Here is a 19,218-nt window from a genome sequence, read left to right on the forward strand (position 1 = left end):
CTACTTTAGACATTTGCACACAACTGTCTGTCACTGGTGTCCATTTAATTTGATGAACAGCAAGACACTGCTCTTCTAGGAATGCATGTCTAAAAATAACAATTCTTGAGACATTTCAAATTTAAACAGTTAGCTTGTAACTTCAAACAGTTGCACTAAAGAACAGACATCAAATGTACCTACTAACTATTGTGAATTATTCTTAAAAGAGTAGTGCTAAGGCTTGGGAAAGTATGGAAAAATTGCAGCATTTTTTGCAGTGAGTTTTGGGTACGGACTTGATTCTGCCTGTTGGAGGACTCACTCCTGGTTTAGGGGAACACTTCACTGGAGCTGGGGGGAGAGCCAGCAACCCGTTCCTGCTTTGGCTACAACAGCTGCTTGGCACAAGCAGTGGCAGCAGTTGGACTGGCTATGCTGCCCAGCTTGCAGCGGCCTGCTCTCCACAGCCAGAAACTCCAGGCTCTTCCAGGGAGATAAGGCATGCCCTCTTCTGTTCCCAGAAGCCAGGAATTCCTTCCCAGAAGGAAGGAATTACAATGTTTCTGTAACCCGGAGAGAAACTCCCTCCTGCTAATCGTCAGTGCCCGGTCAATCAGCTCTTAGTCTGAGAGCAGGACACCCACACGCTTACCCAACAACTACATGCATGGTGCAAGATGCAGTGACACCTTCCTCAGTCATGGATGGGAAATTAAGCACCAATTTCCCCGCAGCTATTTAAATCAGACATTGCAGAAAGACAAAGTGGAAGGAGTTGCTTTTAATGGCCAGTGACAGACAGTCAGTCTCCATCAAGACTGGACGCTCACACAGTACACGGGCATTCTTTATCCAACGCAGTTTAATCCTCCAATTCCCAAGCTTTGCAGAGCAGCTGGTGCGGGCCGTGCCTCATGCCCGGGCCATGGGGAGGTCCCGCCGCTCGCTCCCTACCGCACGTAGTTCTTGGGGAAGAGCTGGAAGAGCTTGCCCTCCTGCGTCGGCTCGAAGCCGTACTTCTCCAGGTTGTTGGGGTCGAACGTGCCCGCCTTCACGTCCTTCTCGATGTGGGGAGCCACCACCTCGGTGAAGAGCTGCTTGGCCGTCATGGGCGGCTCGGAGCCCGCGGGGGCGCGGTACGAGACGTAGGCCTTGAGCTTGAAGCCCGTCAGGTCGGGGACGATGAACTCGGGCACCATCTGCTTGATGAGGATGAACTTCCTGTTGGCGGTGCACACGCCCAACTTCTTGGCCCCCCGGCCCTTGTTGTAGCTCCGGGGGCCGCGCTTGCTGGTGAACGGGGACATGCGGTCGGCGCCCCGCACCAGCCCGCGGGCCAGCTCGGTCAGCAGCCCCATGGCAGCCGCCTGCCGGCTCCCGCGCAGCCACCTCCGCACACGCTAATACCGCCCGCTCCCATTGGCTGAAACGCACCGGCCAACCCGCAGCGCCTATCGTACCCTGCGAAGGTCGCGGGCCATTCGGCGCGGGGGTGGGGACGGCCTCGCCAATCAGCGGCGAGGAGCTCGAGGCGTGGGCGGGGCCGGCCACGCCCCCTCGGCGGACGGCGGCGGCGGCGGCGGGTGGGGGCTTCGCTCCGCGACCTTCGCCCCCTGCCCGCGAGTGACCTATGACCTGCGCGGCCCCGAGCGCGGCGGCGGCAGGTGAGGGCCCGGCCCGGCCGCGGGGCCGGTGGGCGGCGGGGGGGGCTGGGCTGGCAGGCGCAGCTGCGCGGGAGGCGCTGGTGCTCCCTGGCCCGGGCCGGAGGCTGCTTCCATCGTCCGCGATTTGCTTTAACGGCAGCAGGGGAGCGGAGCCGGGCGGTAGCCGTGGGCCTGGCCCGCAGACAGGGCTGCGCCCGCTGCTCCCAGGCTTTTCCCCGGGCGGTCGGTGCCGGTGCGCGTCCCCGTGGCAGTACGTGACGTGTGGCTGATAAACCCATATTTTTATTTTCCTTCAAGAACGCGTCCCCCAGGCACGGTTGGGTGCGTGCCGCCGGGGCCCGGGGACGCGGCCGCGCTCCCGGGGACGTGGGGAGGGTCCCAGGGATGCGGCCGCAGCCCCGTGGCCGTGGGGAGGGTCCCGGGGACGCGGCAGCCCTGTGGCTGTGGGGAGGGTCCCGGGGCTCCCGAGGCCGAGCCCTGTCCTGAGGAGTTCTCCCTGAGGAGTTGCTGGGTTTTGTAGCTGGACACGAGGAACAAGGGTTAATGAAGTAAAAAAATAAAATAATAATAATGAAAAAATAGTTCCCCTTGAATTGGCTCGTTCTGGTGAACTGGAAGAGCAGTCCGGATATGCTTTGCGTCGTGGAGGTAAAAAGACTTTGGATTAGAGAGCGCAGTCATCTGCTGACCCTGTGTTCTCTTTTGTTTTTGCTCCTGCTGTACCTCCAGCCATGGGGGAAGAAGGCAACGCCACCAGCCTGGAGGTACGGTATGCTCAGCTCTTACTTTGGGACAGACTTATTTCCCGATTAGTATTTCCAGAACCTGGAAGCTGCTCTACCTAATCCGATAACTTTGGGGTAATGTCTTTCGATGCAGTGCTTTTACTTTGAAAGAACCTTTCCTGGTAAGAGTTTTATCCTTTCAGACATCTCAAGATTGATCCCATTTTTTTGTGAAGTGTATGTTTTTATCACTTTTTAATTTTTTTTTTTTAAACCGCAAACCATTCACACACTGCTTCGTATTCTAAGCTGTTAGCATAATAATACAATTTAAGTACCTTTTGCTTCAACGGTTCATTTTTAGCCTAAAGATGGAGGAATTGGAAAATTCTCCGGCAGCTAGTCTTCTTGCATTTGTTCTTAATCAAATACTTAATCTAAAGTAATCTAAAATATGAATTCTTAATCTAAATACAACACTCCTCATTCAACAAGGCACATGGTGCTTTTTATAGTAACGAAAGAGACAGCCCACGACGGCCTTCTCAGAAGAAAAAATTGCATACAACTCACTTGTATGCAGTTAAAAAAATGGGTTTTTACCCCAGTACCTGTAGACAAAACATAGGCACGTGGACCCATGTACTTAGGAGGTACGAGGAAGTCTAATGTTTTGGAAAATTTAATGTTAAAGCCTTGCTTTCAGCACTGATAAGCAGTTTCCACCCCTCCCTGAATGAGGTATGTCTCACTGTTTGCCTTCGATTGCAACATGGAGTTGTTAAACTCTCAGCAGAGCTGCTTGTTCTGTGCTTGGTACTCTGGATGAGTGTGAGCATTATTTACCTAGCTGTATATTCTTCTTAACTACTGTCAATTCTCAGTTTCTTAATGAGATATCAACATCATTGGAAAAAGCAGCTGAATGCTATTTATGCTAATTCACGCTCTTAGCATACTATTGCTCCATTTTTCAATGAAGCGAGGGTCTTTCCAGGGTTGTTCCACATGTGTTTTGTGTATGAGAACTGTTTGAGGCCGTGTAAGGCACATGCCAAGTCTCTGAATTTCTGTGCTGGCTGCAGGCCTCCTAAGAGGTCCTGCAGGCTTGGGCTGATGGGGTGCACCTGCAGAACGGGTGACCTCCTACCTCTCTCAGATGCCATCATGTAACAATAACTGCTTACAAGTCTTAAGTGTCTGCGTGGTTGCAACCTGGCTGCTTGCTTTCTCTGCTTTTCTGGAAGAAGTGTCAGCCCTTGAAAAGGGCTGCCTGCTGAGAGTGTGAGGGCAATGTCACGTTGTCACTGGTGTCTGTGAGAAACCTTGCAAGAACCTTTCAGTTTTTCTTGAAGGTCTGAACTTTTTTCCCTTTTCTTTTTTTCTGTGTCGAGGCACAAGGGCTCAGTCTGTACATGTGTGTGTTTTGTTCTTTTGCTCATGAATTTGTTTCTTCTCGTGTAGCAGCAATGTGACTGTCAGTTGGCAACTACTATATTGGATGTTATTTGAGATCATACAGGCCTGGATAGTAGCAGAACTGGTTGTCCCCCTGACGCTGTCAAGGGGAAATAAATTAAGTGACCACAATAGACTTGTACCAAGAACTTGCTGTATTTTACCAGAATGTGTTGTATTTGTTGCTAATGAATTTTCAGCTTTTTTTTTTCCAAATTCTTTTGACTTTCCACTACAATCCCACTAATAATAGTTTGATAATAATAGTGGTAAAGTTCGCTTGGCTCATGTTGGGAAGATAAATTGTCAGTATACTGTGTTAAAGCAACCTAAGAAGACAAACTGAAGACAAGTGATCTGTTTGAGTTGAGTGGTCCAGATTATTTGCACCATAAAACTGAAATCAATTTCATGAGAGAGACTAGTTTGGTGACTCTCAGCATGCACTTAGTTTTTTCTTATGGTGGCAAAGCTAAATTAAGAAGTCATCCAGATCTGGAACCAAAGGCAAAAACTGAAACTTGGAACGGCATATAGTACTTAAGATTCAAGTGCTTGTAAGGTGGAAGATTTATAGGGGGGCATACTTGTCCTCGTACTCTGGTTTTTTTCTGCTTATTCCTAGTATTTTGTTCGCTTTTCCCCCCTATTCTGGTAAGTTTTGAGCTGGCATTTGTGAGACTATTTTAACTGCCAGATTTTTTTCCTGACTAGTCAGCACAGGTCCCAGGACATTGTACCTGAGACTAGAGCTTTTTCCTGTGTGCATAACTTTCTTTTTATGATGAATTTAATCTGCTGGTTTGTGACTTATCTTCTTGGTCTCATAAAGTCCATTACATCCAGTTCTCATCCTTGTTGCTCTGAATAACATGGAATTGTCAAAAAAAAGTTATCACCTCACTGTTTGACCCTGTTCAGGACTGTTTCAGAATGCATTGAACTGATGCTAATGCAGAACTCCACTAATAGCCCTTTTCCACTGAATGTCGTCATGTTGCAAAGCAGGCTATAGTTGGAAGAATGATGTTGGAAAATATAATCAGTTTGAGTTGTATGTGCCAGACCAGGCACTGAGCTGTTTTTTAGAGGCTCTTTGCTCGTTGTGGGAAACGTAATTTTGCTTTCCTTTTGGTGCTAGGCTGTGTTACCAGCAGGTGGAACACGAATTCTTCAATTTGTAGAAGACCGAATACAGACTACTATGGTAATGTATAGCTTTAATCAGCTGGGTGAAAGATCGTGTGTGCATAAATGGTGTGTAGCTTCTCATAAGTTCTAGGAACTTTGCAAAGTCACAGTCTGAGTGTTTCTTTGCTGTGACTGTACATGAGGCAAGAATTAATTCCTGCTATTTCATCTCACGTACATTGAACTGATCAGCTCACAGACCTTTGGAGGGAGAAAATGCTGAATATTTTGCATGTGAGCTTATCAGTGAGCCACTGGCCTAGTTTAAAGTTCTTGCATATGTGAAGTTTTAATTAAAAATTAAATATTTATGAATGTACTTGACTTTTAGACACCTTACTGAGCTAAGTGTTCTTCAGCCCTCCAAGAAGTACTTAATGGTTTTCAACATTTAATATAAGAAGTTAATAACTTCTTTCCTGCCTAAATTCCTCTCACAGCTGACTGGAATTGTGATTGGAGCTGCAGTCGCGTTACTACTTATAGCAGTTGTGTTCGTTATTTACAGAAGAGTGAAACAATCTAGTAAGTACTCAATAACTATGCATATTTTAGAAAGTTTTCTCTGCTATCTTCAATATTTTTGTAATAATACGTGGTCGATGCTTGCTGTGAAGGTAGTGGTTCTTGCAGGAAAACAGCTCTAAAAGGATGAAGAGCTTATGTTGATTCATTTACCCAGGTCTAAACATAGAATTCATAACTGGCACATGCAGGACAGTGGAGGTTTTTATTTCTCGAGTGTACGATAGCCTTAGTATCAGTTGCAAATTATGCAAACAACTTCAACCCTGCTGCGATTTCACTGTAACAGTAATGAGAAATGGGTGAATTAGAGGTTTCCTTTGTAATGTTAAATTAACCTGATCCTTGTATCTGTTCAGAGAGCTTTTTTTATCTCCTCTGGTGGTTAGGTAGAGCCTCAAGTCAGCTCTTCCCTAGGCTGGCTTGGCTAACCAGAGCTGGATAATGAGGTGTCTTGTGCTGGTTTAAATTCCAAACGGTGACTACGAGAGCTTGCTGCTTCGTAGGCAGGGGCCACAGCTGTTATGGAGGTAGCAAAACTGACAACCTTCTACTGTTTTCTTTCCCTTAGCATGGAGCTGCAGATGGTTTCTGATGTCATGCTTCTCTCTTTCAGAACAACTTCAGCCACATGTGCCTCAGTACCGATTTCGCAAGAGAGACAAAATGATGTTCTATGGGCGGAAGATCATGAGAAAGGTAAGTGCATCTGGGTCAGTGGGAAGGAAGTAAAGATCAACATCTGGTTTCGGAGGTGGTGTAAAACTTGCAGTCTTTCACTTGCTTAGCCTGGCCCAGGGCTTTCAACCTATACAATTTCACTGGAATTTTGGGGATGTTTCAGAGCTCCTGGAACTCTGCCTGATTTGCTGATGGAACAGCAACAGCTTCTCTTTCTGGCTGAACCTGCCTCTTTCAAGATTATTTGCAGACAGTGAGGGCAGTAGTAAATCGACGCATATCTAACTCCTGTATGGAGTTGATGATGGTTTAAATGCCTATAGTAATCTTGTCTTTCTCAGTATTTAGGATTATATTCAAGACACTCAGTGCCTATATTCAGGGCTGTCCTTTTCAGATAATATTTTCCAGTGTGCCATAACATTCAGAGCTGATACCTTCTTTCCCGTGTGAGTCTTATCTGCAAAGCAGATACTCAGATTTCTGCGGTCTGCTTGTGAAGTGCTAAACACTTCAGCATATGAGCTCTTGTTTTCTTGTACTCAACTGCAAATAAGACTTGTCACGCTGTCTCGTTAGAGACTGTTTGGGAGGGGTTTATCCCGAGATTGACTTATTTGCCTTGGATTGTCAAAGGAATACTGCCTGTGCCCTCAGGTTCCTGTCCTGATGTTCTGTCCTATTATTCTCAAAGGTCTCCTCGAGAATTTTCATCAGTCAGGAATCTGTTTCTGCGTCATTTGGTTAAATCCTTCAAGGCTATGGCTGCCTGTTAGATGTACTTCCATTTTAGTTTTTTTGTTTTTTACTTTTATTTTTGCAATATCCCGAAGAAAAGTCACTTGCAACAAGAAGGCTTGAGGAAATCTGAAGACAGACGTTTCCTTTAATGAATTAGGATAATCTTAGTAGGTATGCTGGGTGTTCAGCACTGATTGCCTGGATTTCATTTAATTGAGGAGATTAATCTTCCTGTCTTTCTCATCAAAATACATGCTTCCCTTGAAGCTACTTAGTGTGTGCGGAATGTGAGAGTTTGTTTTTTTGGACTGTATCATTACGGTCAAAAGGAACACTCGCCTATTCAGAGGTGTCATGAGTGGCTATGTCAGCGAAGAGATTTTGCATTTAGTTTTGAACAGGTCCCGGAGGCTGAGGAGGGGACTTCCTTACCTGACACTTCCCGCACCAAAATTTATGTAGCAGCTTCTTGGACCTCCATGTTTTAGTATATATGATGCTATTGATAACACCTGACTAAGAGGTCGCTTTCCAGGTGCAGGCTCTGACCCCTTTCCAAATGTTTATTGCTTGCTTGTAGTCACCTGTTGAACAAATGATGGTAGATATAAAAGGTTAGTGAAGGAAAAAGGCTGTTGAATACTGACTGCGGTAAGTGCTCCCTGTCCTCTGGAGTCAGAACCAGGTGTGGGTCTGGTGCTCCCCAACCTGCTCCAGTCTAGGTGTGCACCCATATTGCCAGGGCACTTAAATCCAACATCTGTAGAAAAATAAGGTACAGGTGAGTACTTGCTTTGTTAGTCACTGCTTGTTGAGGAATGTTTCCTCTTGTGAACTGTTGCTGCCTTCTGCCTTACACACTGCTGACCTTGTTGAGGTGAATTTAAATACTTCGACTTAATTAGATGCTGTGCTGGTTCTAATATTCAGTTCTGGAGCTCTGTTTCACTGTGGAGGGATGAGATTACTCCCTGAGCCTTGCCTTTGTGTTGCAGATCAGCCTTTATGTAGAATTTGGCCTAAAAAACCCTCAATGAAAGGAAATAGCGTGTGTTGCTAGGAATTCCGTAATTTTAATGTTCTTTAATGCAGCTGTTTATATGTAACACACATCAGTAAAGAATGCTTAAATTCCATATGGTAAAATCTTTTCAGGTGGTTTTTGATTTGGGGTTTTAGACTTCGCTTTTTCCTTTTATTCCTGAATAAGATACAGAAAATTACAAATTAGCTGCTGCTGATTGTACTTAAAATACCAAGATTTTACTTAAAAAAAAAAAAAATAACCCTCCAAACTAATTAGAGATTTCTTTTGTGAGAGAAGCTTTTTCCTGGGATTCAAGTCTTTGAGAAACAAAGGGAGAACTAATGATGTGTCGTCTTGGTCCGGCATTTGTTGTGTTTCTCCAGAAGGTGGCACTTGGTAACTTCACAACCGGTAAAAGCCTTGCTGCGTGTCTGTGGTGCTGTTTGTCACCAGCTCAAAAATGAACCAATTTTTGTCAGCACCGCAGACTGCCGTAGGAGACCTGGAGCTTTCAGTGTTACTCATCTGCCTGGTGTTGAGTGTTCCTGAGTGAGAGTTGTATAGCCAGGGTGTTTTTTTCCCTCTACTATCCATTACCGCTGTAGTAGTTGCTTAGTAAAATCAAAATATACTCTGCTTGCTTTCTAGAAGACAAGGGATCCTGGAGTAGATGTTTTTTCCAATCCTCTAAGGTCTTATATGAGTGCTTCACTCTGCTCATGTTCTCCTGACTCGGTCGAGGAGTTGGAACCTTTGCAGGGCTGGAACTAGTGGGGAGCTGCTTTTGGTTTTGAATAAATGTCTGTGTTTTCATTATTTCCTCCTAGGTTACAACTCTTCCAAACTCTCTGGTTGGGAACACTGTGCCTCGCCAAAGGATGCGGAAGCGGGCAAAAGTTTTGTCTTTGGCTAAAAGGTACTTGGGCTTTTGGGACAGGGTAAATTCATGCTGTGGAAGCTGGTTTTGTAGTTTTTTGTTTGCTAGGGACAGGTTCCTCACCACATAGTGCTTTTCTGTAGCTGCTCTTTTTTCAGTCGTGCCAATTGCACATCAGCCTAGTGTTTTACTGGGAAGTTTGCTGGGAAATTGAGTGGTTTATGCATGCGGCACTGTCTCTAGTTTTGCTGAAGAAAGGTGGGAATGTGGAATGCTACTGTTTTATCTAATTGATAATGTGTAACTTGGCATGGTGTGCATTTGGTGTTGTAGTCAACCTATAGTGTCAGTGTTCAGCCCATACTTAAGAGAAAAGAGACTTCTGAACTTTTTAACTTCTGTTTTTTCTTTTTAGGATTCTGCGTATTAAGAAGGAATGTCCAACTCTACAGCCAAAAGAACCACCTCCCTCTTTGCTAGAGGCAGATCTGACTGAATTTGATGTAAAGAATTCCCATTTGCCATCAGAAGTCCTATACATGCTTAAAAATGTTAGGTAATGTTAAATGGAAAGATAGGTTTGGATTTTGATGTTGACGGATGTTCAAGTGATCTCAATATTTGGTGTTTTGTGTCAGGTCTTAAGTTTTATCACCATGTGGTAAGAATCTTTAAGCAGTTGACTGAAAATTCATCTGAGCATGAGGAAAGAATAAATGACTTCTGATTTTCTAGAAACATTAAGGAAATAGTTGAGTGTATTTAAAAAATACAAAAAAGAGATCAAAAATAAAAGGATGTAAATCGGGGATAAATTCAGTGGTAGTGATAATAAAACTATTCTAACACAAATGGGTTTCTGTTAGTGCAATTTAAAAATTCCCTTTAGACTATATCAGACAATTTTTTAGTACAGAAAAGCATTGTAAATGGTAAATGTTAATTGGATACCATATTAACAACTCTCTAAACTGCAGAATCTTTTACTTCTCTGGCTAAAAAGGTTGCAAATAGAATCAAAGTTAACATAAACCCCACAGCTCTTTGGCAGGTTGAGAAGGGGTGATCTTTTTGCCTGTTCAGTAAGGGGTTAAATATGCTGACACAGCAAAGAGGATGAGATCTTCCAATCTATAATTTTGAGTTTATTTGTTTATGTTCATTTTTCTCCCAATTATGGTATAATTTAGTCCTGAAGGTCACACATACTCTAATAAAACTGCTATTTAAGTCATCTAAACTTTCTACTGTGGAATTATGATCTCCTATGACTAATTGATGTTGCAGTAGAATTTGATTGATTGATCCTGTTAAATGTGAGTTAATGGAGCTATGTGGAAGGCCCTTCTGGTGCTGTGCGCAGAAATGATCAGGTTTAAGACACTTATTTCTATGTGCCTGAGTAGTGACTGACCAGTTTCAGTATGGAAGGAGTCCAGTTGCAGGAGTTACCTGCAGGGGATGGAATATTCCAAACTTGCAGGTACACGCAGATGACAGGAATTCTTCCCTTTGTTTTCAGTATTTCTCGTGTGTTCTGATTATGTGGACAGGGTAGCTGTACTAAAAGGAAAATTTCCATAGAGTACCTTTTCTCATGCAGGGTGTGAATCTTGCAGGTTTTTTCTATTCCTTTTCCTTCAAAAGGTGTTTGCGTGAGGAAGGCTGGATATACTTCCTTCTGAGTCTGCTAGCCTTGCTTGGCGTGCTACTCCAAAAGGAACTTCAGTATTGCCAGTTTTCTGTGTTTCTCTACTCTTGCACATCTGTCCTGGGGAGTTGTGCTCCTTCTGCCGTGCTGTTGGATTGCCTTGCAATAACTGACCCTGGGTTCCCCGGCTAGTCATGCCAGGGGCTTTGCTAATACACAAAGGACTTTCCAAGGTCGGTGGTAATTTTAGGTTTCCCTTTGCATTTTCTTTCCTGCAGGGTCCTTGGCCACTTTGAGAAACCTCTTTTCCTGGAACTGTGCAAGCACATGTTCTTTGTGCAGTTGCATGAAGGTGAATACATCTTTCGTCCTGGACAACTGGATAACAGCATCTACGTTGTGCAGGATGGCAAGCTGGAAGTTTGCATTCAAGAAAGCGTAAGAACAAACTGATCTGGGGTTCTTGGGATGAATCTGTTGGCGTAGCATATAGGTTGGCATGAATCATTAAGCATTGATTAAACTTCGACATTTGAATCATAGTGGTTTAGAAAGGATTACTTCCAACTACTTCAGGGCCATGATATTTATAAAGATCAATGGTTTTAGCTGTGGTCCCCATGTCTTAGATGAGAAGGGTGAAACACAATGCTGATCAGGCATTCTGAAATGTCCTCACATACTCTAGTTGCATAGTTATTGAGGGAGGACAGGATGCGAGGCGGGTAGCATTGGAAATACTCTCCTTTTTAGATGTTAGTTATATAAAACAGTTAGGTATACAGAGCAGGAGAGACACTTCGCTCCATAATACTCTAGTGTGGTAGTCAGTGGGTCTGCCTGGGAGGTGGCAGATTCAGATTCACTATAGGGTTCACAGGGAAAGGAAATGATGGCTTGTGTTATGTGTGTCTTAAAATGTTGAGTGATAGCCCTTGTGATCCCTTCTGACAATTTAGATTATTTCTTTTTACTTCTTCCTGACTGAAGTTTGAGCTTAGCTTTAACATGTGCATAGTTTTGTGATGGCTGAAAATGCAGGGCTTTTGTATTTGTGAATTATACCAAATTTTCTGATTTCTGTGTACTTTTGCATTTTGCTGTTCTTTGTTTTGTACTACCTCTTGACATGTAATCCCTCGATAAAGGGAGCTAATTCTGTCTCAGAGTGAAGGAAGCTTTTTTTTTTTTTTTAATTGGTTGTTACGTAGCAATGACAAGCAGGTCACATCTTCCCCTAGACAAAACTGGCTTTTAGTTTCTTTTAATTTATTGCTTTTAGAATGGTGGTTTAAAGCTTTGGTGATTTCATTTAGCACATTTCCATCAGAGCAGAGAGGAAGCAAGCATCCAGGTTATAATGGGGGACCATTTCTTTTAGGGCTGTTCAAGAGTATCTTGGAGAATGAGAGCGGGTTAGGCTTTCTGAAATGCTCCATAAATGCCAAATACGCAGCTGTGAGCCCGCAGTAATCTTCTGTCCTACACTTGCAGGATGGAACAGAAGTGGTTGTTAAGGAGGTGCTGGCAGGAGACAGCGTCCACAGCCTTCTTAGCATTCTTGATGTTATCACGGTAAGTTCTTGAACGTGCAGGTTTTCTGCAGTGCTGCTTTATGTCACGGAGCCTGTTGGGGAAGTAGACTTTGGATATTGCTGGGAAAGAATCAGAATGGAAAATGTGTCTCTGACCAGTTCTTTTCTTCCTCCCAGGCCTTCACAACTGTAAACTTAGATCTGTGGTGTGTAAGTTTGTTGTGTAATGTGTGTGCTTGACGGTGTAACACTAGCTACTTCTCATAAGTGGTAGGATTTAAATTATTCTTCTATGGCTGGAAAACTGAGGTATGGTTTGGTTTGCTCAAGGTCACAAAATGGTCAGGAGGAGAACCAGGTTAGGGCCCAGAAGTCCAGGCTTTTACACTGTTCGATTTGTTACTTACTGAATTTATTTTTATTTAGTCTAATGAAAATGAATCTGACAGTTGTTATTACTGTAATTATACTGTGAAACCAGTTGATGGATTTAATTTTTTCCTAATATGTTAACGTTGCTGGTGACCCTCTGAAGGTTGTGCTCTTTGGCAGGTGACAAGATGAGTTCAGTGCTAGCTGGTCAAATCTGTTGCACAAATCAGTGGCATGGGTTTTGTTTCAGTTGGAATTAAAATGATGGTTTTGCTGAAATTGCCACAGTGCATCTATTTAGGAGTATCTCAGTTGAAGGTGGTGGATTCATCCTTTTTGGTAATACAAAAGGACTTACAAGTGCTTCCTGAGGGATTTAGATAGTTGAGAGAATGAAGATAAGCTAATCAGGAAGTTGTTCATAGTTGACTATGTATCATGTTTCTCTTGTGCTTGCCTGTCTCCTTTCATTAAAAAGTACAGTTATTCTATGTGTGGTTTTAATGATTCTGTAAAATATGCTTTGCCACTTTTAGATGCGAGTATATATCTCCATATATAATTTCCATAAAGCCTATCAAAAGTGATAAACAGTTTTTAAGCGTGGTCGTCACACTTTCTTCTGTGGAAAGTAATGGCACGTGAATAATTTGGACTGTGTAAGTCTAGTTCTTGCTGTCAAATCCATATTCGTAGCAGAGTCAGAGATAGCTTTGGCCTTTTTACTTCCATCAGTGTATTTTCTTAATGACAGTATTCTAAAGAGAAGGACCATTGTATAGGAACATGAATACTAATCATATTTTTTTCCTATATTCTTTTTGAATAAACAAGGAGAAATCCTTCTTCTAAAACAATGGTTTGTAGTTTTGGGTTTTTTTAAAGAGTGGTTGCCATTCATTTTGTGTTGTGGTATGGTTTTCTTGTGGGTTTTTTGTTGATTTTTTTTGTTGGTGGTCTTGGTTGTTGGTGTTTTTTTAGTTCTCATTCTATATCTTTTTTTTTTCCTTCTTTGTCTTTACCTGTTCTCACTGGTAAATCAGAAAATAAAAATTATTGGTAGCGTGTTGAAAAGAGTTCTCAGCATGCATAAGAGTATATAATGAAAAACCTTGCAAACTTTTTTGCTAAAGTAACTTGTTTCTCATTTATTTTTACAGCTTTCTCTTTTCTCCCTTGTTTCCCATCTTTGTGAACTGGTGGTTGTGTTTCTGTTTTTCCTCTTCCTTGTGCTCCTTGTTGACTTTAGGTATAGGATTAGCATGAAAATGGGCAAGGAGAGAGAAAGTCGCGTTGGTCAAAATAGAGGAGACTTCTCAGTGGTGTTCCAGCTTAGTGAGTCTTACAGCTTCCCTGCAGATACCATAACCTTCATTAGGTTTCACTGTACCACCAAACACAGGGATCTGACGTCAAGAAAGAATGTATTTGGAGAGGATGTCAGTTGTCTGAGCTGAATTTGTGATTCCTTTGACTGATTTTATAACACGTGATGTCAGGCTGGTCCCCTACTTGACCAAGAGATGTGGAAGAAAATCGAGGTTGCTGCAAGAAGTGGTGACCTCTTGTTGTTGGATCTAAAAGAAAGCTCATGCAAGAGGTACTTTTTCTCAATTAATTTTCCAGTTTTTCAAATGGAAAAGTCCCCTTAGATCTACTAAATACAAAGATATCAGCTGTGACAGGAGACGTGTTCTGTGTTTCACTTATTCTGAAAACAGATAAATGCTGCTTTCTCGAAACTGGAAGCTTTTGAAGCCAAGTAGATGCCAGCCCTTTCCTGGTGCTTTGGAACAATTCAGCGTTGTAGTTAATCTGACTCTGATTTGCTGCTGCCTCAAATATTAAAGTCTCTGAACTGAACGTTCTTGATGTCCACGCAAGAAGCTGTTGCTCACTCTACCCGTATGTGCAGTCAGATCTTTTTCCTGAATGGTGAACTTCCATTCAGAGTTAAATGGGACAAATGGAGACAGCATTTGATGCTGATTGTTAGCGCTTTGGGTTTTACTCTGCTTTTGTCCATCTCCATGTGGAGGTGGTGTTTGGAAAACTGTGAGCAGGTGGCATAGTTGGAATGAAAAAGAAGAGATTGGGAGGAATATTGATCAATTGCCAGTGACTGAGGGGTGGAAAAAAAATGGAAGTCTGAGGATTAAAAAAAGTGAAAAAACACGGATAAAGGTGAGCCTGCAGGGCTCAGGTCTGTTTAAATGGCAGTGGACAAGATGGATGTGGCAGTGGACAAGATAAATGAGGTCATAAGGAAGCAATTGATTGCTGCAAGAGCTTTGGGTTGCAGCAGCATTGGTGTGGCGTGGAGGAAGACAAAATCCAAACGATAGGAATAGGGAGAGTATGTTAATTTTTGGGTACAAAAGTAGTTACCGCTCCAGGTGGGAGAGTGTAAGGCACCTGTGTGTCTTGTAGCAGGTTTGTTGGCCAAATCCAAATGAATTTCATTATTCTGGATTCAACTACTGCTTTAGCTGTGACATTTGTCACCTACAATATTGAATTACTCCACAGCTCTTGGAACAAGACAGAAGTAAATAGTTACCTGTGTTGAGAACAAAAAGTTCTCTGTTGACAAAACCCTAGGTCACTACTGATTATAACTTTGCTGTTCCATGTGACCTCAGTGTGTGATTGTAAAATAGCATAATTTAAACATGGTATTCTCCATGTGTTGCTGATTACATTGTATTTAAGGGAACTGACAATTATGGGAACATTTCCTCTTTGAGTTCCCCTGACAGCTTTTACCATGTTTCAAACCAATTAGACATGGTGGTTGGCCCTTTCAAAAGCAGGCTGCTCTTGTGCAGGGATTTTGAAAAGGATAAATTATATGCTGAAAAACTGGAGGGATGGGCTGTTCTTTGGAGAAAAAGGCTGCTGCATCACTATCCGTTATTATCCTAAAATGGGTTTTCTGAGAGACTGTCAGCAGTGGCCTGTCTATCCTCAAACAGGCACTGTTCAGAAAAAAACCCTAACGCTTTACTGGGTATTGAACATATAAATGTGATATACAGTACTTATTTTGCCTTTTTGAGTATCTGCTATGGAACGCTATTAAGCTTATTGCTTATCCTTTGTCCAGTGTCTAAAGATTTAATAATTTCCTTTATTTGTCACTGTGTACTTGGTGTAGAGGTTGGTAGGAAATACAATTGAAAGCAAATATAGCAATGTATGTGCTTAAAAGCAGACTATATGCATCTTCTTTTACATTTGAATCCAAGGAAAATTCCAAATGAATTCTTGTCTGAAGCCAGGCTTTAAACTGGCCTGTAAAGGAGGCATGTTGCATTTATTTGTGGGTACAGCAAAAGCACAGAAGTGGTGTTTGTTAATTACTTAATTAAAAGAAACTCAGGAAAACTGAGGATGCCTGGTAGCTTTGCACTGTAGGTCAAAGAAATGTTTAAAATTTAAAATCCCTCAGGAACTTGAAAATCAAAGCTATTAATATCATCCCTAGATTTTATAAGAAGGTCAGCTGAAGTTGGTGTAATTAAGAAATTGGTTCCAATTAATTTAATTTAATTTTAGAATCTGTTTCATCGTGACTTCCAGACCAGCAGGCAGACAGAGCTGTAGCTTTATTTTCCAGAGCAGTTACAGTTCTACAGAATGTATTGTTTGTTTTTACTGTGTTCTTTAGGCAGAAATTCTTCTGCAGCGATTGTTTAATTGTCTGATGCTCTGGAAGACTTGTGAGTTTTTTGACTTGTAATCAGCATTTAGCATCTGGATGTTTAGTGTTTGGAAAAATTTGCCTTCTGCTGCTCAGGAGGAATGAAAGCTTCAGAAGCTGTGACTGTTAAAAGTAGAAACACCATTTATTCATTAGCTCCTGCTCTGTACCACAAAATGACTCCTTTTATCTTAGAAGTGCTGGACAAATCAATATTTTATCTGTTAGTAAATGAATTAATAACTTACATTCTTTTCAGCATTTATTAACAAGGTAGAAGGGGTTTTTGGAGTTTTTTTAATCCAAGTTTTTAGCAGTAGATTTCTGTTAAAATCTGTTCTGATTCAAGGGGAAAATCCTAAACCAGAAGCTTGCCTTTCAGTGTCAAAAATCTTTGTATTCTACACGCTTACAGTTTTATCTTTCATTGGTTTGTTAATTCCCCATCTCTTCTTTGAGGAACTCAGGACAGTCTATAACCAGTTCATGTCAAGTAAAGAGCAGCTGTTTGGCTTTGTCATTTGGAATATTTAATACGTATATATGAAGATACATATAACACAACATGTCTGCCTGGTTTTTGTGTAATTCCATTAAGTATGTAATTGCTATACAACTTTGTTATTCTTTCGCTGATTGTGTGAGTCTGTGTGTGTTATTGCAGTAAATAGCTTGGACATCAGATAATAAAACCAACAAAACCTCTTTTCTCTGCAGTCTTGAATAGCTGGAATTTGAAATACTTCTGAAGCCTGGCTTCATCTGTAATAAAACTAACAGAGTTGACAGACCGTCCAGTTTGCCTTAACGTGATGCACCTTCTCGTAGCTTTTATTTCTCTACCTGTGTTTCTGTTTAATGGTAGTGAAATTGCTGGTGTGAATTCACCTGACCCTGCTGCCCTCATTCCACTCCCTGTAGGTCATGGAGCATAAGTTCAAGGCTTTTTGGGGTTAGATGATGTCGTGTCAAGCATATATGATATCAAAGTAGAAATTTGGGAAGTGATTGGGAAGAATTGGGTCAGATAATTGGTGGATTAACCTTGTGTCTCTGAAACTTTATTAGGGTCATCCTGCTCCTTATAAAACAGTCTCAGCCCGAGCAGCCGTTCCATCCTCTATATTGCGACTTCCAGCAAGTGCCTTTCAAGATGTCTTCCAGAAATACCCTGAAACTCTTGTTAGAGTGGTACAGGTAGGCTGCTTTGTTAAGTGGAATTGGGTGGATGGGTGGGGAATCACTCTCATTTCAAAGTTACAGGGAAGATGTTTCGAAGTTCAGCAAGCTAATCATCCTTTTGCAGGTGTGGAACTGTTCAGTATAGCTTCTTTTCAAGATTTGGTCTAGTTCTGCTATTCCTCTTGCTCTTAGAGCCCTAGACTTAATGATCTCAGCCTTAATCACATACAGAAATAAATAATTTGTGTATATAAAAATATATATGCACACTGAATCAGGTTCTGTATGTGACAGGCTCTCGAATCAGCCTGACCTGCACTGTAAGCTTGTTGGCCCCGGTGGAATAGAACGGGCTGGCATGGGCTCTGCATCATGGTTACGCACCAGCAAGGCTTCAGAATGGCTTAGAGTGTGGAAAAGACTCTCATTTTCTGAAAAAGGACTGGTGTACCCTCAGAAGCCATTTGCTAAGGGGTGATGCTTTGTAAAATTCACAAAATTCAGACTGACATGAATTTCCCCTTGAGAAGTGATTGTTGGCATCTGAGGAAAGAGCTGTGTGTGCTTTGCATTAGTTGTAAGTTCACCTTCCCTTGCTTTGCAGGAGCTTAGCTCTCAGGTGAGCACTGGGAGTATGTTGTGCATCCTGTAAGTGGGAGCTAGTGCAGGGACTGCCGTGTTCAGGATTTCAGTTTGGAGAGTTTGCCAGGTGGTGCGTTGTCCCACAGGTATAATAGGCAATTAAGTGCACGTGACCTGATGAGTCATTCTGGTCTGTCCTTCTGTTTTACTATCACTTCGAAATCTTTTTGTCCTTGCAAATTGTTCTGGTATCTGGATGATTTATGTGTGACACATGAACCTTCTAATACTGATGGTTGAGGAGAACAGATAATTATACCAATTTAATTTGCTCTGTGAGAGCTGATACAAAAGAGAGGATGGATTAAGAGTGGGAATAAGCTGCCAGGGCAGAGGAAGGTCAGGTGTCAGTGGTGCCTTAGGCTAGTTTAGAGTGCTTGTAGAGCAGTAGCACAGGCTCTGTATGGGGCATGCTGGAATAAATTTTTTTAATGAAGGAGCGAAAATGGAAGCAAACGCTTTTATTGCAGGGCATGTTTATTATTACTGTATACAGAAACAAACTTGTGCCATGAAACAATTTTGAAGTTTTTGGTAAATCACTTGAATGTATCTTTGCCTCAGTTTATCAACAGCTAAAAAGGAATTTCAGCTTAGGTATTTTATGAAGTGCCTTCAGGTACTCTGGTATGTAACTGTACTAGATTACTAAATGCAAGAACAAGCGTGGGAGAATGCAAAACTCATTCCTACTGCTTCTTGATTTCCCATTTCTAGATCATCATGGTAAGGCTGCAGAGAGTGACGTTCCTTGCTTTGCATAACTACCTGGGTCTGACTACTGAGCTCTTCAACTGTGTAAGTTTGGGGTACATTTTATCGGCTCTTCCTATGCAGCCCCTCCGTGACTTGGCACAGAGAGGTTTTCCTTCTTTCAGAAGATTGTAAAGCAAGTGTTACTTATTGATTTAATAATGACAGTACATGAGAAGTAAGTACTTGTTAGAAAATCTGTAGCCCATAAATCTAGCCTACGCTGATGCCTGGGGAGTTGGGGGCAGGGGAAGCTTAAATTTCAACAGTTTGAAGAAGTGCGTAACTTCAAACGGGTGGCTGTGCGCGTACGTCAGTGTGTTTCAGCAGTCCTGACGTTTGTTAATGATACTGAGTCACTTCTACCTGTAACGGTTCAAAGCCAGATGTAGCCTTGATGGAGGAGGATCAGGTCAGGGAATACTTAAGCAAACTGGACGTACATAAGTCCATGGGCCATGACTGGATGTACCTAGGAGTGCTGGGGGGGCTGGCAGATATCATTGTGA

At 42.4% G+C, this 19,218-nt stretch overlaps 2 protein-coding genes across 6 annotated transcripts in view; one reads left to right on the top strand and one right to left on the bottom strand.

The window, feature by feature from the left end:
• Nucleotides 1–748: 748 nt before the first annotated feature.
• On the bottom strand, nt 749–1,394 carry MRPL41 (mitochondrial ribosomal protein L41). Its single transcript, XM_005442006.4, has one exon. The coding sequence runs from the start codon at nt 1,338–1,340 to the stop codon at nt 933–935; it is 408 nt and encodes a 135-aa protein (XP_005442063.1). The 5' UTR covers nt 1,341–1,394; the 3' UTR covers nt 749–932.
• Nucleotides 1,395–1,401: 7 nt separating this feature from the next.
• The window catches only part of PNPLA7 (patatin like phospholipase domain containing 7), a 125,499-nt gene continuing 107,682 nt past the window's right edge, over nt 1,402–19,218 (top strand). The window contains exons 1-11 of one of the 5 annotated variants that reach the window (XM_055720455.1): nt 1,402–1,646; nt 2,376–2,415; nt 4,971–5,036; nt 5,461–5,545; nt 6,117–6,244; nt 8,822–8,910; nt 9,287–9,427; nt 10,801–10,960; nt 12,017–12,097; nt 17,201–17,329; nt 18,674–18,754. In XM_055720455.1, the coding sequence (XP_055576430.1) occupies nt 5,034–5,036; nt 5,461–5,545; nt 6,117–6,244; nt 8,822–8,910; nt 9,287–9,427; nt 10,801–10,960; nt 12,017–12,097; nt 17,201–17,329; nt 18,674–18,754 (897 nt within the window). In that variant the 5' untranslated portion in view covers nt 1,402–1,646; nt 2,376–2,415; nt 4,971–5,033. The other 4 variants (XM_055720452.1, XM_055720454.1, XM_055720456.1 and 1 more) reach the window with 4 other exon arrangements.

The sequence above is a fragment of the Falco cherrug genome, chromosome 9 (assembly GCF_023634085.1).
Source record: "Falco cherrug isolate bFalChe1 chromosome 9, bFalChe1.pri, whole genome shotgun sequence".
Classification (NCBI taxonomy): domain Eukaryota; kingdom Metazoa; phylum Chordata; class Aves; order Falconiformes; family Falconidae; genus Falco; species Falco cherrug.

Bases quoted from the DNA above. Each gene is read 5' to 3' on its own strand.
- MRPL41 (XM_005442006.4), bottom strand. From the start codon at position 1,340: ATGGGGCTGCTGACCGAGCTGGCCCGCGGGCTGGTGCGGGGCGCCGAC.